Below are 18,695 nucleotides of genomic sequence, written 5' to 3'. Positions count from 1 at the left end.
TAAACCCAATGGACTGCAAGCCTCTTAATGAGTACTCATGTTGATTTGATAAGTGGGTGATGCTGTAGAAGTAAAACACTGGACTATTTTTATAGGCAAACTTAATAAACATTTCTGGATCTTTTGCAATAAATATCACTTCTTGAAGAGTTTTCATAATCTGTATTTTTAAAATTTCAGGGCAAATTTCCAATCTCCAGTTTTAAAAGATAGTAAGTAATTTGGGGTCTATGGTAATATCTCTCTGCTTTCCAAATCTGAAATCACTTTTATAAAAATAAGTCAAGACATAAAAATATTTGCCTTTCTAATCACTACCACTTTAAATGAAGAGCAGGGCTCTGTCCCCTCCCCATGTCACTACATCACACAGAAACAAAGCACCGATGTACTCACTACCAAAAGCTCCACAAACCCACACTGCTCTCTCTTCTAATTCCCTTCGAAACTTAACTGTCTGGGACTCATAATTAATGAGCTCTTTCTCTTCTTAGTGTCAATATTTCTAACACTGCCAGCAAAAAAACATCCTGCCCTGCCTGTGACTACCACCTGTGAATGACTGGTCCTCTGAAAAACCAGGTACCATGTCTTCTACCCTCCACATCACATGAAGAGCCAGGCATGGTTTTTGCAAGCCTCAGTTCCCACCAGGACCTCCAAACTGGCCCACCTGGCACTTCTAAATATTTCCTTTCACAACTCCTTTACACCGACAATGCCTCTGATCTAGAATGCCTTCTTTCAACCTCTTCCCTAAAAAATCTTATTATCATCTAAAACATAGCTCACATTTTACATGCCTTTGACATGTGTGTAAGTTTCACAGTCACTTCCCCCTTGGAAATTTTACATTAAACTTGTTTTGCAATCAGAGAGCTTATCGAATTCCGGCCAAGATGGAGGCGTATGTGGAAACATTGTGCCAACAAAGTTTTAGTAACAAAAACGCAGCCAAAACCCAGAAAATTGAACTGTACGGAAGTCCGACAACAACTAACCGTTCATCCAGACCAGTAAGAGGGGTGAAGTCAGCGGTGGAGCGGGGTCAGGCAGGAAAGATCAGCCGACTGACCCAGGAGCTCAGGAGAGCAGGCACACAGGCGGAGGTTGGCAAATCCCAGGCGTGGGGTGGCAATGGGCGGACCCAGTGAGGGCGCAAGGTGGCTGACCGCAGTCACACTTTCTCGCGCAGATAAACCAAGCGAAGGAGCGAGCAGTGAGACAGACCACTCAGGCCAGCAACTGGAATTATAGCCTGAAAGCACCAATTGGAAAGACCTTTGGGGTCGAGGTGCTGGGAGAAGCTCCCAGGCTCACAGAGAGTTCATTGGAGAGACCCACAGGGTCCTGGAGGGTACACAAGCCCACACACCCAGGAACCAGCACCAGAAGGGCCCGATTTGCTTGCGGGAAGTGGCAGAGGGAACAGAAATCTGAGAAAGAGCGGAACAAACGCCACTGCCCCTCTCTGACCCCACCCCCACATACAGCATCACAACCAAGCCACTGGGTCGCCCCACCCTGGTGAACACCTAAGGCTCCTCCCTTCATACAACCTGACCAGAACATTATGGCTCAAGCAGAAAAAGAGCCCAAAGCCCCAGAGCCAATAAATCTAAGTGACCAAGAAACAGCTAACTTTTCAGATGCACAGTTCAAAACACTGGTGATCAGGATACTCATAGAATTGGTTGATTTTAGTCACAAATTAGAGGAACATATGAAGGCTAAACTAATTGAAATGAAGGGAAATGCACAGGGAACCAATAGTGATGGAAAGGAAACTGAGACTCAAATCAATGGAGTGGACCAGAAGGAACAAAGAAACATCCAGCCAGAAAACAATGAAGAAACGAGAATTCAAAAAAATGAGGAGAGGCTTAGGGGAACCTCCAGGACAATTTTAGGTGTTCCAACATCCGAATTATAGGGGTACCAGAAGGAGAAGAGGAACACCACGAGTGGAAAACTTATTTTAACAAATAATAAAGGAGAATTTCCCCAATCTGGCAAAGGAAATAGACTTCCAGGAAATCCGGGAAGCTCAGAGAGTCCCAAAGAAGTTGGACCCAAGAAGAAATGCACCGAGGCACATCATAATTACATTACCCAAGATTAAAACAAAGGAGAGAATCCTAGAAGCAGTAAGAGATAAGGGGACAGTCATCTACAAAGGAGTACCCATCAGACTGTCAGCTGATTTCTCAAAAGACACCTTACAGGCAAGAAGGGGCTGGAAATAGGTATTCCAAGTCATGAAATCCAAAGACCTACATCCAAGATTGCTCTATCCAGCAAAGCTTTCATTTAGAATGGGACAGATAAAGTGCTTCTCAGATAAGGTCAAGTTCAAGGAGTTCATCATCACCAAGCCCTTACTATATGAAATGTTAAAGGCACTTATCTAAGAAAAAGAAGATGAAAAATATGAACAGTGAGAGGACAGCAAACTTACAGTTATCAACCACACCTAAAACAAAAGCAAACTAAGAGGACAGCTAGATCAGGAGCGGAAACATAGAAATAGAGGTCACATGGAGGGTCAACAACAAGGGAGTGGGAGGAAGAGAAGGGGGGAGAATGTACAGAGAATAAGTAGCATAGACGGTAGGTAGAAAATAGATGGGGGGCAGGGCAAGAATAGTATGGGAAATATAGAATCTAAACTTGTGACAAATGGACATAAACGAAAGGGGGAAATGGTGGGGGCGGGGAGTGCAGGGTGGAGGGAAATGAAGGGAGGAATAGGACAACTATAATGGCATAATCAATAACATTTAAAAAAATAAAAAAAGAGCTTATCACATTACAGTATAATTAGTTACAAAATGTCTTTTGCCCTTCTAGCCTGGGGGCATCTTGGGGCTCTGGACACACTTTCTTCAGCAACTGACAGTAAATAGGTACTAACAGGGGATTTACAAGCTGAAAAAAATATATAGTCCTTACTAAATACTCATTCTTACAAATGACACATTTTTAAAATGTTAATGTAAGCCCTTGCTGTTACCTGAAAGCCAATTTTCCTTACACAGAATGCCACTAACAAGGGCCACACAAGTTCCCGTTCTGTCGCTGCTCATCGCCCAGACTGTGTCCCATCCCATTGTCTCTGGCAGTGAGCCCCCATGTCAGGACTTCCCCGGCGGATGAGGACCGCGCCAGGTCGAGCTACGCCTTTCACAGAGCCAGCCTGCCTCAGTGAAGACCCACTACCGCCAGCTTGGCACAAACTTTAAACAATCCCAAATTTCCTGCATGAGATCTTTTGGTTTTTTTTCCATCAGTTATCATTAGCATACTCGTTAAATGCAGCAAAAGGGAAATGCTAGTTAAATATGTTATATGTAGTACATAGCACATTAATGGATATTTTTAGAATTGAATGGAAAAAAACTGCAATATAAAAATGACTGCCTTCAGGAAAAAAAAAAACACTTAACAAAGAACAGCCTGGGTGGAAATAAACTAAAATATTAACAATGGCTACCTCTGGAATATATATGTTTGAATATGCTTTTGATTTTATTTACATTTTCCCACATCTCTCAAATTCTCTGCAATGGGTATTATTTTCGAAGGAAAAAGTACATAAGTATACCTCTAAGGTACTGGAGGTTTCAGTTGTAGAATTTCCAGTATTATTGCTTGAGTTTGAAGACACGGTTTCATTTTTGCTTTCATTATCTGATTTTTCATCGGAACTCATACATTCAATATCTGCATCAAAGCCTGTTGGGTATCCCATTGCCTGTAATACCTGTACAAATTACATTAAGATTCAGTTTTATTAAAAAGCCAGAAACCACAGAGAAAAGATGAATTACTGAGAACAACAGTTTCAAATTCACAACACCTGAATCCATGAAACACCTCATAGGAAGAGAGGGATGGTACAAAATCCTTGTTTTTACCTACCAGGGTATCACCACTGAGCAACGATTTTCAACCTCTGTCATCTCCTGACAAACATTAAGTAATTGTTAAAATTCTGCAGCACACCAAGAAATATATATCTTTTGCCAATCTGACAAAAAAGAATAGGTATAATTTTGATTCATTCACAGCAGATGACTATTGTTGTGTTGGCTATTGTCATTTTATTTGACAACCTAAGAGAAAAGAGGTCAGTGCCCCTGACTAAATAGTCAGGAATTTCACATTTTAAAGTTCTGTGGCCACACCAGCTGAAAACTGCTGCCACAGAAAATGGGAAAAGCTCCCTCAGAGTAACTAAGTTTACATAAAGGATGATGGAAATGCAAACCCAAACTTGCTCCTGGTTCATTTAATTTGGAGGTAAAAGGCAGAGAAAGAAAACAGCACAGCCAAGTTCAACCAATGGGGTGAGGGAAAAAGTAAAACAGTACATTGTAAAAAAAAAAAAAGTACCCTGGACTAGAAAGAAAAAGACAGGAGGCTCTAATCCTGTATATCTCCACTGGTTCTCAATTTTCCAATTTACAAGAAAGGACTTCTAGATTCTATGATTCAATCCATTAGGAGAAATTAGCAAAGGAAGTCAATCAAGAAGTTCTCTTTACCCCAGAACAAATCTACTGGTCCATTATAAAATAACATCTGGCCCTGGCTGGTGTAGCTCAGTGGATTGAGCACGGGCCTGCAAACCAGACAATTGCGGTTCGATTCCCAGTCAGGGCACATGCCTGGGTTGCATTGCAGGCTGGTTCCCTGCAGGCCAGTTCCCAGCAGGGGCTGCATGAAAGACAACTGTACATTGATGTTTCTCTCCCTCTCTCCTTCCCTTCCCCACTAAAGATAAATAAATAAAATCTTTAAAAAAATAAAATAAAATAACATCTGAAGCTTTCTACTACGGACCTCTCTGCTTTTCACTGAAAGCGTAATTAAGACCTGGAAGAGAGGATCCAGTCTCCAGGTGTCCTCTCTGGACCAAGGGCCTGGGAACACTCTCAGTTCTGCATCTCCACCCCTGCCTTATAAGGACTTCCATGGCTTCCTCCCGTGGCCATTCTTCTTACAGTTCCACTCAACATCCGGCCTTTTTAAAATAAGCCTTTTTTACCCATTGAGTATGATATTGGCTGGTACAACCATTATGGAAAACAGTATGGAATTTTCTCAGAAAAATAAAAATCCACCTGCCTTTTGACCCAGCAATTCCACTGCTAGGATTATATCCCAAGAATCCTAAAACATCAATTTCAAAGAACCTATGCACCACAATGTTCATAGCAGCACAATTTACAATAGCCAAGAGTTGGAAGCAACCTAGGTGCCCGTCAGTAAATGAATGGATCAAAAATTTGTGGTACATATACACAATGGAATTCTATGCAGCAGAGAGAAAGAAGGAGCTACTACTACCCTTTGCAACAACATGGATGGAACTGGAAAGCATTATGCTGAGTGAAATAGGCCAGGCATTGAAGGACAAATACCATATGATCTCACCTTTAACAGGAAGCTAAATAACAAAATAAACAAGCAAATAGAATAAAAACAAAGACACTAAAATAGAGAACAAGTGGGCAGTGACCAGAGGGGAGAGGGAAGGGAATTTAAGGGGAAAAACGAGGAGGGATTTTGAAGAACAAGTATGAAAGACACAGGGATGAGGTCTGTGGGGAGGGGGGGGATGGGAGGGAGGTGGGGAGACGGGGCGGAGGGGGGGTTGGGATGGGAGAAATTGACAAAAGAAAACTGTACTTGAAAAATAACTCAATAAATTTAAAAAATAAAAAATAAATAAAATAATAATAAGCCTTTTTTTAAAATAAGGTTTTCAGAAATGTTTGTGTATTTACACACAAACAAGAGAATTTGTCCACTGGCATTTTTACAAGTCTCTTTTAAATAGGTTGGTACTGGATTGTCAGTTCCTAATTTAAAGGTTCATATCAGAAATGTAAAGATAGGTTCCTAAAGATTCCTGTATTTGTTTTAGTTTTCAACTGTGTTAAGTTGCTGGAATGTAAAAGAACATCATATTTCTTTACAGTCGCAGCTATACCTAACAGGGGTCTCTCAGAAAACGACTCTGAATACTGACATGGGGGTGTCCAATCTGTGGCCAGTGAATCAAATGAGGCCCAGCATGGCTGGGAATGCGGCCCAACACAAAATTGTAAATTAATTCAAAACCTTACGAGATTTTTTTGTGATTGCACATCACAATGTATTTAATGTGTGGCCCAAGACAACAACTCTTCTTCCAGTGTGGCCCAGAGATACCAGAAAGCTGGACACCCCCGGTAGAGAATGCCAGGGATGGGGACTTGGGGAGGAGATTCTCTACAAAGGGACATGAGACAACTTTTTGGGTGAGAGAAATATTTTATATCTTGACTGAGTTGGTGCTTCCATGATTATAATTGTACAAAAACCATTTACCAGTTATATGCGTAAGTTATACCTTAAATGAAGTTGGTTTTTAAAAGACCAAAAAAAAACCCAACAACCTATTTTGATAATCACACAAATGACTAGCCAGGCAGGCTAGCCTTTATAAACAATGTCATCTTATATAAATAAAATAGTACTACTCTAAACAAAAAAAATGAGCACAAGTACTAAGAGTACTTGAAATTAATTCATATGGAAAATGTGGCATTCTGTTGAACACTTTGAATCATAAATAAATTGCTTGTATTAAATGAGAATAAAGTCGACTTCTAAAAGTAGTCAGGTAATACATCATTTGGTTTTACCCTTATTAGTGTTTTATAAAGAAAACACCTCCTCCAGTGAGTACTGCAAATATGCTCTTTCTGTGAAACCTCATCTCTGGAAGAATACTTACTAGTCTAACACTAGCTAACAAGCTGAGGTCAAAAGCCGAGTCATAGGTAAATGTGATTTGTTAATTCCCAATTTAACACAGTTACAAAAATTACATAACACCACACTTCTGTCTACCCTGTTCTCACATATCAACTTTCAAAAACATATGTTGGATAGGAAACTCAAATTCACACAAAACCTGTAGTGTGGTATTTACTTGTGACTGTAGTAACTTATCTCAATACATTTATAAATAACTTATATATGAAAGGGGACCCCCAAAACTGCAATTATCTTCCAGAGTGGGGGCCCCTTGTAGTACAGGCTTCCCCTGCTAGGTGAGTGTTCTAGGACCCATTTGTATCAGCGTGCCAGCTGGTGCTGTTCTGAGAGGCTGCGTTCAGGTTCAGTGAACTTTTCTGGACACTCCTTCAACACACTGCCCATTTCACAATGGATGATTTAGGGGTACACCTGCCCACACTGCACTGAGTGTTCAGCAGTTTTTGAATAAACATGGCATGACCTTCATGCCCCACCCTCCCTAATTCTATCTCATCCCAAGAGACTTTTGTTTCCCACATATGAAAAAAGTCCTCAAAGGGAAACATTTTGCCGATATGGAAGAGGTGAAACAAAAAATGGCAGAAGCACTAAAAGACGTCAAAATCAACTAGCTCAAAAACTGCTTTGAGCAGTGGAAAAAGTCTCGATAAGTGTATTGCATCAGATGGAGAAGACTTTGAAGGTGCCTGGAGTTTAAATATGTAAGACTAAACACACAATTTTTTATAAGTAATTCCAGGGTTGTTTTGGCAGTTCCCCCTCATAACTGATAGATAATCTCAAGGGATACAGTATACTTGTAATGCAGCTCAACTGACAAAAATTTCAAATTCAGTCATTTAAAAAATATATATATATTTCATTGGTTTTGCTATTACAGTTGTCCCATTCCCCCCCCTCACTTCCCTCCACCCTGCACACCCCCTCCCACCCACATACCCTCATTTTAGTTCATGTCCATGGGTCATACATGTAAGTTCTTTGGCTTCTACATTTCCTATACTCTTACCCTCCTCCCTATTTTCTACATACCATTTATGCTACTTATTCTCTGTACCTTTTCCCCCTCTCTCCTCTTCCCACTCTGCTGTTGATAACCCTCCATGGGACCTCCATTTCTGTAGTTCTGTTCCTGTTCTAGTTGTTTGCTCAGTTTGCTTTTGTTTTCATTTTAGGTGTACTTAATGATTGTGAGTTTGCTGTCATTTTACTGTTTATATTTTTATCCTCTTTTTCTTAGATAAATAAATCCCTTTAACATTTCATATAATAAAGGCTTGGTGATGATGAACTCCTTGAATTTGACCTTATCTGAGAAGCACTTTATCCGCCCTTCCATTCTACATGAGAGCTTTGGTGGATAGAGCAATCCTGGATGTAGGTCCTTGAATTTCATGACTTGGAATACTTCTTTCCAGCCCCTTCTTGCCTGTAAGGTGTCTTTTGAGAAATCAGCTGACAGTCTGATGGGAACTCCTTTGTAGGTGACTATCCCCTTATATTTTGCTGCTTCTAGACTTCTCTCCTTCATCTTAATCTTGGGTAATGTAACTATGATGTGCTTGGTGTGTTCCTTCTTGGGTCCAACTTCTTTGGTACTCTCTGAGCTTCCTGGACTTCCTGGAAGTCTATTTCCTTTGCCAGATTGGGGAAGTTCTCCTTTATTATTTGTTCAAATAACTTTTCCACTTGTTGCTCTTCCTCTTCTCCTTCTGGTACCCCTATAATTCGGATGTTCGAACAACATCCAAATTATTAAAATTGTCCTGGAGGTTCCCCTAAGCCTCTCCTCATTTTTTTGAATTCTCGTTTCTTCATTGTTTTCTGGTTGGATGTTTCTTTGTTCCTTCTGGTCCACTCCATTGAATTGAATTCCAGTTTCCTTTCCATCACTATTGGTTCCCTGTGCATTTCCCTTCATTTCAATTAGCATAGCCTTCATTTTTTCATCTAATTTGCAACCAAATTCAACCAATTCTGTGAGCATCCTGATTACCAGTGTTTTGAACTTTTCTTCACTATTTGTATTTTTCTGGAGCTTTGATCTGTTCTTTCATCTGGGTCTTTTTTTTTTTTTTGGGGGGGGGGGTCTTGAGATGCCTGTTATGTAGTGAGGGGTGGAGCCTTAGATGTTCACCAGGGTGGGTCAACCCATATCACCGGTTTGTACCACTGTATGTGGGGAAGGGATCCGAGAGGGAACAATGCCACTTACTCAGCTCTCTGCCGGATTTCAGTCACTTCCCCTGCTTCCCACAAGCAAAATGGGCCTTTCTGGTGCTGGTTCCTGTGTGGGTGGGCTAGTGTACGTTCACGGGCCCTGTGGGTCTCTCCAATGAACTCTCCTGTGAGGCTGGGAGTTTATCCCACTGCCACCTCAACCCCCACAGTTGTTTTCAATCAGTGGTTTGAGACTTTATTTCCCTGCTCTGGGGCCCTGGGTTGCGCACTCTGTTCTGTTCCCGAGATGTCCCTCCTGGCTTATCTGTGAAAGAATGTGGGACTGCCCAGTCTGCAATCCGCCTCTGCCTCACTGGGTCTGCCTGCTGCTGCCTCGTGTGCCCCGCTCCACAATCTGCTGCCTCACTGGATCCACCAGCCACTGCCTTCCCCAGAGTCCTCTCTGCCCGGCTGCGTCTCCGCCCCTCCTACCTAGTCTGGATGAATGTGTCTTCTTTAACTCCTTGGTTGCTGGACTTCCATACTATTCAATTTTCTGTCAGTTTTGGTTTTTTGGTTTTAAATTATTGTTGTCCTTCTTTTGGTTGTGTGAGGAGGCACAGTGTGTCTACCTATGCCTGCATCTTGGCCAGAAGTCCCAGTCATTTTCTATGAACACATTCTAAGATTATTAACTACTATATGCTATAAAAGTAAAAGTGTTTAAAAAGTAAAAAGTTTTCAGACCTGTGGAACCAAAGTTTGTTTGGAATGAAAATTAAGACCAAAAACCTGCTATACCAAAGAAAAGTCAGTTTCAATGTCTAGCAAACAAATCCACAGGGGACTGAGACTGAGAAAGATGACCCTCTCAAAGAATAGGGTCCAAGAGTGAAAACACCTAAGAACGCATTCTAACCCATGGCTCTCCATCAAAACATAGTCATATTCATGACTTCTGTCTAACAGACATTCAATGGCTTCCAAGAACCTCTCCAAGGAGCCTTCTCTCCTTGTCCTCTTCTAACTGATCTTTTCCCCACAATTAATAAAATTCATTTCATGAAATATGGTTGATTTTTGTCCCTAAAGGTGCTCTTTATGAGGGGCTCTAAGGAAAAAGAATTGGAAGAGGAAAGGGAAGACTGGCTACTTTACATTGCTTTTTGCTGAACAGCCAAGCTCTTATGGCAGAAACCGATCTCTTCTCATTTTGTTTTGATTCTATGGTGTGATTTGTCTTAACAAATACAGACACCTGCCAAACAACTGAGTAAGGAATGCAGGGATTTTTATCAACTGGGACCTACTTTAAAAAAAAACATATGTTGGATATAAAACTCTCTGAAACTCATACAGAACCTATAATGTGGTAGAACCTTATAGATGGCAATTTGGAAATATATGCCTGAGATTAATAGAAGTCCTACTATATGTTTAATGAATTAGTAGATTATTCAAATGGGCTTTCTTCTTGACCTAGTAATTCTATCTCTAGAATATTTAAGGGATAATCGGACCAATTCAAAAGAATGTAAAGCAATCAACTGGAAGCATCTAAATCTGAAAGGATTAGTGATATTGTGATAGAAGGATAATAATGATATATTAGGCCATTAGTAAAAAGAACAATTTTTGTGATAACTATAAAAAGCTCAATAATTTTTAGATGAACATAGAAAACATAACCCTATTTTAAGTATATATTTTGTAGGTCCCATCATTCTATACCTGCAACCCTGGGGGCCAGAATGTTTTGAGAATAACTTTTTAACATTTAGAAAGCTACTACAATGTATTTACCACACATTTTCAGAATCTCCAGTGGTGTCTCAGGTGCTACCCCATGTTTGGGCAAAGAAATATATAAAATATCCACAGTACACAGAATACTAAAGACTAAAAATAGCTATATATCAACATCGACAGTTCAGGTTTTCCCATCTAGTAGTGAGTTTGCATGAAACTTAGGAAAGTATTTTTCATTTTCAGAACTTTTGGATTTTGAAATTTCAGGTTTAAAGTGGGGGGGGGGCGTATATACCAAAATGTTAATGCTTGTTATGAAAACAAATAGCATCCAAATCTTGTCACATTGCAAAATTTGCCACTCTACTAACCTGCCCAAACTTTACTGCATTGCAACTTGCTATGAAGCCACTAGCTTATATTAAAGACTATTACAAAAACCTAACAAGCTCTGTATCACAGGCACCTTTAAAAGCCATCACTGCTATCCCTTTTTAATGAAGACCTCCCCAAGGAGAATGCCCACCTGATCTTCATACCAAAACAACTGTGACTCCCAATCAACTGTCCATTATGCCATGGACAGCAGGTTCGTATCTCACACACTTTTTGTATGAAATGATAGAGAACTTAGGTCTGTATCTGTGACTCAGCCTCAGCATACATTACAGCTAAATTATCAAACTGTAATTTTAGCCTTATTCCCAGATTCACTTTTTCCCCTCATTCTTGGTTTTCTTCTTCTGCTTCATAAATTCATACTATTTCATCATACCTGAAATAGCCCTTGTATAAACAAGACAGAACATTAATAATATACTGGTTTATATTTTTAAGCTTTGTTATTATTTTTCTGCATTGTTCTTATTATTATCTGACATGTAATTTATGCATTTATGTTTATATATTTTTTGTCTGTCTCCCCATCCTATCACCCTGGAATCCAAGCTCCAGGAGGGCAAAGACTTTGCTCACTGCTGTATCTTAAGATTCTAGAATAATGTTTGCAACTGCACTAATAATATTTGCAAGATGGAATGATCATGAAAACAGACCAATTATATTTCATGCCGCACTTTACATAACAGAATTTTTCTTACGTGAAAATTGATCTTCATACTACATGATTTTTGATATTTTCACATTTGTCAGCAAAAGGTCAAAGGTATCTTAGAGAGATTCTACTACTTAGAAATTGTCTACAAACCTACCAGAACGACTAAACGGTTTGGTCCTGGACCCTACTCCCTATGGAAATACTCTGAAATATAGAAAAGGCACCATGCACAAAGACGAGGATTGAATTTACTTATGACAGAAAAAATCTGCAAACAGCAAAATATGCAATGATAGGGAAATGTTTAAACATAACAGTACATCCATACCATGTTACTCATACAGCTATAATACTATTTATGAAGCTTTTAATACATAAACACTCATGACATGTTAAATGAAGAACAGTAGAGGAATTACATATACTCTATAAGCTCAACTTAAAAAACATAACAAAAAACCCAACATATATACAAGTACTAATCATCCGCCTCAGATATATGCAGCTGACATCTTTATTTCTTTACATCTGTGTTTTCCAAATTTTGTATAATCAACATATATTTTACAACCAAAAACTTTTGTGGCCCAGAGACAACAAAACTACATTATTAAAGTCTTTAAGAATTCTGTTGATTTACAGTAGGAAAATAAGCTCCTTATTTATAACAAAACCACAAAGCACTGGTAGGTAAAAGACATACAGTACCTTCACTGCTACGTGAAGTTTTGCTGTTTTCTTGGATGGTCCTGAGGCTTCGTATGTTGTACCATCCACATCTACAGACATTGTAAAGACAGGAGCATGGACGGGGCCAGACTGAGATAAGAGCTTATACTGAAGCCCTGGCCTGATCTGATTCAGCCTCATTAGTGCATTCATAAGGTCTATTGCTTTACTATCCAGAACTGTTAAAGAAAGAAAAGATCAGAAATTAAAACATTTTGCTTTAATCTATGCATTTGTAGATTTCTAGTGATCACTATAAATTCATCAAAGTTTTTAAAAGCAGGAATTTAAAAACACCTATACAAATTAACTTCACTTCATAAATAATTCTAAAATCACTTTTTAAATTATGATGCTAACATCACTGTAAAAGTAATATGCATTATTAAGACTATACATTAATTTTAGTTTGCCAATATTAACATATCCTAAGCCAGCGATTCTCAACCGGTGTGCCGAAGAATTTTTAAAACCTGCAACACCTGACTATTTAGCCAGGAGCACTAACGTGTTTCCCTTAGATGGTCAACTTAAAAAAAACTGGCAATAGCCAACACAGCGATAGCTGTCCAGTGTGAAAGAATCAAATTATACCTACTTTTTGTCAGATCAGCAAAAAAAATATTCTTTTGTTATGTTGCAAAATTTTATTAATTAGTTTATATGTGCCATGAGATAAAAAAGGCTGAAAATCACTGTCCTAAGCAATGAAGCCTGGAAATAAGTTATTCAAACACCAATTTCTCAGTTAAGACCTATTCTAACTACCTCGATTCAAATCAAATTCTTCACTCTGTAATTTTTATTTTCCTGAGACTATAAATGTTTTCTAGTTAACATCTATAAGAATAAAGATTTTATATACTTTTCCTTAAATTTCGTTTCATCTTCTTATTTGAATCTTTATCATCTCCTAATCCATCTTCAAATGGCCTCTTCAGAGCTGAAGACCCAGCACCTAAAGAATTACAAGAGACTCGTTATTAGTCAAAACAATGATTTTACTTCCTCTACCAAATGTACCCACTATGTTCAAGAAGGGAAACCCTAAGAATCAAAAGGAACATAGTACTCTTCACTGAACAATTAAATTACCATATTTATAATCTTGTAATAGTAAAAACTTTTGAAGTGAATCTTTATGAAACAACTTAATATTACTCGTTTTGGTAAGTATTTATTTCTCCCATTCATTCACACAGCAAATACAAGTACCTATGCACATCTGTATATACATGAACAGAAAAAAGTCTGGAAAGATCAAAATGTTAAAGGTAGGAATCTCTGGTACTAGGATTTATTTTTACTTATGTCTTTTCAAATATTGCTGTAATTTAACATTTGCTGCTTGCATAAATTTTTAAAGTTCACATGTTCACCTTAGGCTTTTTGAAATCTGATTATTTTTCACACTACAAAATATTCTTCTGTCTGCCCATTCAAATCCTATTTAAATTTTTATTTACAGTTCATCTTTTCCATGAAGTTTTCTTCAACTTCTCTCTAGTCTCAGCTTTCTAAAACAGTTTCTATAGTATCAGAAATATAAAGTAACCTATGTGGTAGTATGTCATTGACAATTTCATAGTCTTGTGCTTCCTCAGCACTCTATGAAGGTCAAAAATATTTTGTCCCTGTCTTTTATCTTGAAAACTAATACAAGACTTAAACAGCATTAAAATCAAAAGAGAACCAACCATATGGGAAAACATGTTTACAGATGATACCTCATACAAGGTTTTGATCTCTAAAAATATGTAAAGAACTCACATGATTCCACTCCAGGAAGACAACCCAATTTAAAAATGGGCAAAGGACTTGAATAGACACTTCTCCAAGGAGGACATACAGAGAGGGCCCAGAGACATATGAAAGGATGCTCAGCATCACTAGCTATCAGAGAGATGCAAATTAAAACCACAATGAGCCCTGGCTGGTGTAGCTCAGTGCATTGAGTGCGGGCCTGCGAACTAGAGGATCACAGTTCGATTCCCAGTCAGGGCACATGCCTGGGTTGCAGGCCAGTCCCCAGCAAGGGACCCATGAGACACAACCATACATTGATATTTCTCTCCCTCTCTCCTTCCCTTCCCCTCTAAAGATAAATAAGTCTTAAAAAAAAAAAAAAAAAAAACCCAAACCCCACAATGAGGGAGCACTTCACACCAGTCAGAATGGCCATCATGAATAAATCAACAAACAAGTGTTGGAAAGGTTGTAGAGAAAAGGGAACCCTAGTACACTGTTGGTGGAAATGCAGACTGGTACAGCCACTGTGGAAAATGGTATGGGATTTCCTCAGAAAACTAAAAATGGAACTGCCTTTTGATCCAGCAATACCACTGATGGGATTACATCCTAAGGATCCTGAAACATCAATTCAAAAGAACCTATGCACCCCAATGATCACAGCAGCACAATTCACAATAGCCAAGTGCTGGAAGCAACCTAAGTGCTCATCAGTAAATGTGTGGCTCAAAAAACTACGGTACATTTACACAATAGAATACTACACAGCAGAAAGGAGAAGCTTCTACCCTTTCTGACAGCATGGATGGAGCCGGAGAGCATTGTGCTAAGTGAAACAAGCCAAGCGGTGAAAGACAGATACCGTATGATCTCATCTATAAATGGAACCTAATCAACAATACAAGCAAGCAAGCAAAATACAACCGGAGACATTGAAATAAAGAACAATCTAACAGTAATTAGAGAGGAGGAAGGAGAAGGATAATAGGGGATAATAAGGGATAATGAGGGGTAATGGGGGAGGGGGAGGCCATCAGGCAACATATATGAAGGCCATATGGACAAAGCCAAACGGAGTGGGTTCGAGAGTGGCAGGCACAGACGATGGGGTAGGAGGGTGTGGTGGGGTGAAAATAGAGACAAATGTTCTCGAACAATAAAAAAAATAAAGATATTTTAATTAAACAAAAAAAAAACCTAATAGAAGACTTAGAAACAACATAATGGGTCTGAATCAAAACTAACTGATATTATGCAATTTCTTGAGTAAAGCAGGTAGTTCATATTGCTGTCAGGCATAAGACTTTGCTGTCCAAGTTAAAGTCAATCAGAGAAAAGCTCATGAACCTGTCCAAGTATTTTAAAGAACTCTGTGCCTTCAACTTAAAAACTGGTTGTTGGGTTTTTCCTAAGTTATGTTCAAGAGATTCATGCCACAAGACTTCCAGATACTCCTAATGAAACCCTGTAATAATACCAACAATAACTACATATTCTCTGATCATCAAGATTTATTGTCCCTTGGAGTAAACATTTAACTTCAGCACTTGCTTGAGACAATGCTTACCACTCAGGTCAATAAATCTTGATGTTCTCTTCTACAGAAGGCACTATCTGTTTATATCTGCTTAGTACTGAATTTCACTCACAATACATAAAACTGCGTGTGCCAGTCTCCCTGAATGCCATCTTTAAGAGATACAAGTTCAAAGGGAACAAAGTATACTCAGTCATTCAACCACCCATTAAGTTACAATAAAAGCTGCTCCCTGATTGTGTGGAAATCACAAACTGGCTTAAAGGCACAGATCTATTCTCTAAATCCTCCAGCAACAGAGTTCATGGATTAAGCTTCAGTCTCCCACTCAGCCATTGTAAAACAGCTGCAAAATCTGGGGGAGGGGAATGAGAAGTAATCATTTGAGAGGAAGCAATTTTTAAAAATAATGTGTGCTTACCATATTCCTGGCACTGTTCTTAACACCTTACATGTATTAACTTATTTAATCATCACCCTTTGAAGCCTGTACTTTTATCATCCTCATTATAATATCATTCATGTATTCATTCAGCAACAAAAATATTAACTGAGCATTTTCTATGTGCAGGATAATTTTAGATGCTGGACAGAGAGAACATCAATGTTTCAAAGAGCTTATACAAGGTGGCTGGAAACTATTACATGTCCTATGGTTTTGAATACAATGAAGAAAAATAAGAGTCTTCAGGGGAAGGAGGTATTGCTATTTTATTTTTAGTGTTCATCAGAAAAATCAAAAAGGTATTGCTTATCAGGTGACCTTTTGATGAAGGCTTCAGAGAAAATAAGATCGAACTATTCACTGAGGAATGAGCCCCAGGCAAAGAAAACAGCAAAGTACAAGGGTCATAGATAGGAACTAGCTGGGAAACAGCACAGAGGCCTGTGTGACTGGTGTGACAGGACCCAGGAGGGGATGGTAGCAAAAGAGGAGGAAAGGCAGTAGTTCTGAACTCCAGCTGCCACTGATTCACTAGAGAAACTTACAAAATATCGAAGTTCCATTTCCAGTATGACAAAATAAGTACACTGAAAAAGCCTTCCTGACATGAGTAATTAGCAAAACAGAATAAATATACAGTCCTGGAAAAGAAAGACTGGGAGTTAAGGTCTGGGAGATGAAAGAAACCCTGCTTTGGAGGTGACATTTCCTCTAGGGGCAGCTTCCAATTCCAGAAACATCAGTAAGAAATGAATGGAGTACTTTTTAACAGGCACCAAGGTTTCACTCAGGGGGCCAAAAACTGAAGTTTGAGCACCACCAAAGAGGGGAGGCCTGCTGAATCTGCTGCACTGTGGTTGGGCGTCCGCAATGCCATACAACAGAAGTAAGATGAAGTAAGAATACACAGTCTGGATCTCATAAGGTCACCAGCTTCAGGTCACTTAATCGCTGATTGCATTATAATGACCCAGGATTGCCAATTCCACTAGCCAGCTCCCAGAAACAAATATAAATCTGCCCTAAAAAAGACATTACTACTTGAAGCTTTAAATTCTCTATAACTTTGCATTTTAAGTCTCTAATATTCATAATAAGCAGATATATAAGAAGGCAAAACTTGACAAAACATTACACCAAAGAAAAATTGCTGGCCAACCTCACACACAAATATGTGTTTTTGTGAATTGCTTATAAAAGCCTAAGCAAGGTTGTTCATGCCAGCTTTATTTGAGAGACCCAAAAACTAGAAATAAACAAAATTCCCTACAATACATGCATGGTTAAACAAACTCTGGCTCATCTATGCCCTGGAACACCACTCAGCATAAAAAAGAACCAACTACTGACCCATGCAACAATGTGGATGGGTCACAAGGGCACTACTCAGGGGGACAGGAGGGAGGATCTCAAAAGATCACACACTGTGTAACTCCTCGAAATGACAAAAGTCTATAAAGAGAGAAAAATCAGTGGTTTCCAGAGCTTAGGGGTGGTTAAGAGGAGAGAAGAGGGTACGACCATAAAGGGGCAGCATGCGGAAGATCTGACTGGTAACGGAATAGTCCGTTTGCGATGGTGGTTACACAAACTACATGTGTAATAAATGACACGAAACACACACACGGTACCAATGTCAACTTCTTGCTTTTGATATTGTACAACAACATAAGATATAACTATCAGGAGAAAATGACTGAAGGGTGCATGGGAACTCTCTTTACTAATTAGACAACTTCCTGTAAGTCTGTATTTTAAGATAAAAAATTAAGAAATAAGAAAAGAACTGCTGCTTGTTGAGAACAGACAACCAGGGCAAAGTCAGAAGTAGAAAGACCAGATAGAGAAGTTACTACAACAATCCAGGTGAGAGATGATGGCAGCTTAGGCCAGGGTGTCCGCAGTGAAGAAGTTCAAAGAAACAGCTAAATTCTGGATATACTTTGAAAGTAAAACAGGATTTTTTGATAATTTGGATATGGAGGAAGGAGAGAGAGAATTCAAGGGTCAGAGTTTTTGCCTGAGTACACAGGAGGATGGAACTTCCAATGCCTGGCATAGTGATAACCATGGAAAGAGTATATCAGAGGATAGAAATTTGGATTTTAGACATCTTAAGTTTGAGATGGCTGTTAGACATCCATGTGGGGAACTGAGGAGGCATTTGGATAACTTGGTCTGAGGTCAAGGGCTGGTAGTCTGGAGTGGAAATATAAATTTGGGAATCTTCAATAAACGGCAAGTATTTTAAGACAGAATGAGATCTCCTAAAGGGTTGATTTGATATCATTGAATGATTCCAGAGGAGTGGTCTGAAGCCTGCACCCTGGCACACTTCAATATTCAGAAGTCGGGAAGATGGGGAAAAACAAACACAGCTGAGGAAAGGACAGTGGGGCAAGAAGAACTAAGAGTCAATAACGACCTAGAAGTCA

General features: G+C 39.1%; 1 protein-coding gene across 3 annotated transcripts in view; it reads right to left on the bottom strand.

The window, feature by feature from the left end:
- The window catches only part of STRBP (spermatid perinuclear RNA binding protein), an 82,348-nt gene that overhangs the window by 27,306 nt on the left and 36,347 nt on the right, over window positions 1–18,695 (bottom strand). For all 3 annotated transcript variants that reach the window (XM_053663742.1, XM_053663743.1, XM_053663741.1), the window contains exons 10-12: window positions 13,395–13,487; window positions 12,509–12,708; window positions 3,605–3,763 (exon numbers count right to left, since the gene is read on the bottom strand). In XM_053663742.1, the coding sequence (XP_053519717.1) occupies window positions 3,605–3,763; window positions 12,509–12,708; window positions 13,395–13,487 (452 nt within the window). The remainder of the gene's footprint in view (window positions 1–3,604; window positions 3,764–12,508; window positions 12,709–13,394; window positions 13,488–18,695) is intronic.

The sequence above is a fragment of the Artibeus jamaicensis genome, unplaced genomic scaffold (assembly GCF_021234435.1).
Source record: "Artibeus jamaicensis isolate MK-2021 breed Jamaican fruit bat unplaced genomic scaffold, CSHL_Jam_final contig_3275, whole genome shotgun sequence".
Classification (NCBI taxonomy): domain Eukaryota; kingdom Metazoa; phylum Chordata; class Mammalia; order Chiroptera; family Phyllostomidae; genus Artibeus; species Artibeus jamaicensis.
The sequence above is the reverse complement of the archived record's forward strand: the minus strand, read 5'-3'. Positions and strand labels throughout refer to the sequence as shown.